The sequence below is a fragment of the Egretta garzetta genome, unplaced genomic scaffold, assembly GCF_000687185.1.
Source record: "Egretta garzetta isolate BGI_Z169 unplaced genomic scaffold, ASM68718v1 scaffold7, whole genome shotgun sequence".
Classification (NCBI taxonomy): domain Eukaryota; kingdom Metazoa; phylum Chordata; class Aves; order Pelecaniformes; family Ardeidae; genus Egretta; species Egretta garzetta.
In genome coordinates this window covers 1,321,784-1,322,068 of record NW_009260350.1, presented here as the reverse complement: position 1 = coordinate 1,322,068, position 285 = coordinate 1,321,784, and the positions used below count along the sequence as shown (strand labels likewise).

The following is a 285-nucleotide window of genomic DNA, read 5'->3' as shown; positions in this document are numbered from 1 at the left end:
GCTGGGGGGGACCCCCAGCGCAGCCCAGGGGGTGCCATCCGGCTTCCCACCACTGCTGCATTGGGCATCTCCCCTCTGCAGCACACTTGGGGTCCAAACTGCTGTCCCTCTCCCTGGGGGGGGTCCTTGGGGACCCCATGGCCCCCCCTTACCCTCTCCAGCACGTCATGGCGGGTGGCCTCCAGCTGTGCACGGAGCTGGTCCAGCTCGCTTTTGGTGCGCAGGAGCTCGCTGCTGGCCTCCTCCTGGTACCGCCAGAGCTGTGCCCAGCCCTGCGCCAGCCGC

At 69.8% G+C, this 285-nt stretch overlaps 1 protein-coding gene across 1 annotated transcript in view; it reads right to left on the bottom strand.

Moving 5' to 3' along the window:
• The window catches only part of CFAP73 (cilia and flagella associated protein 73), a 3,477-nt gene that overhangs the window by 545 nt on the left and 2,647 nt on the right, over positions 1 to 285 (bottom strand). Inside the window, exon 3 of the mRNA XM_035898365.1 lies at positions 153 to 283. Within this exon, the coding sequence (XP_035754258.1) occupies positions 153 to 283 (131 nt within the window). The remainder of the gene's footprint in view (positions 1 to 152; positions 284 to 285) is intronic.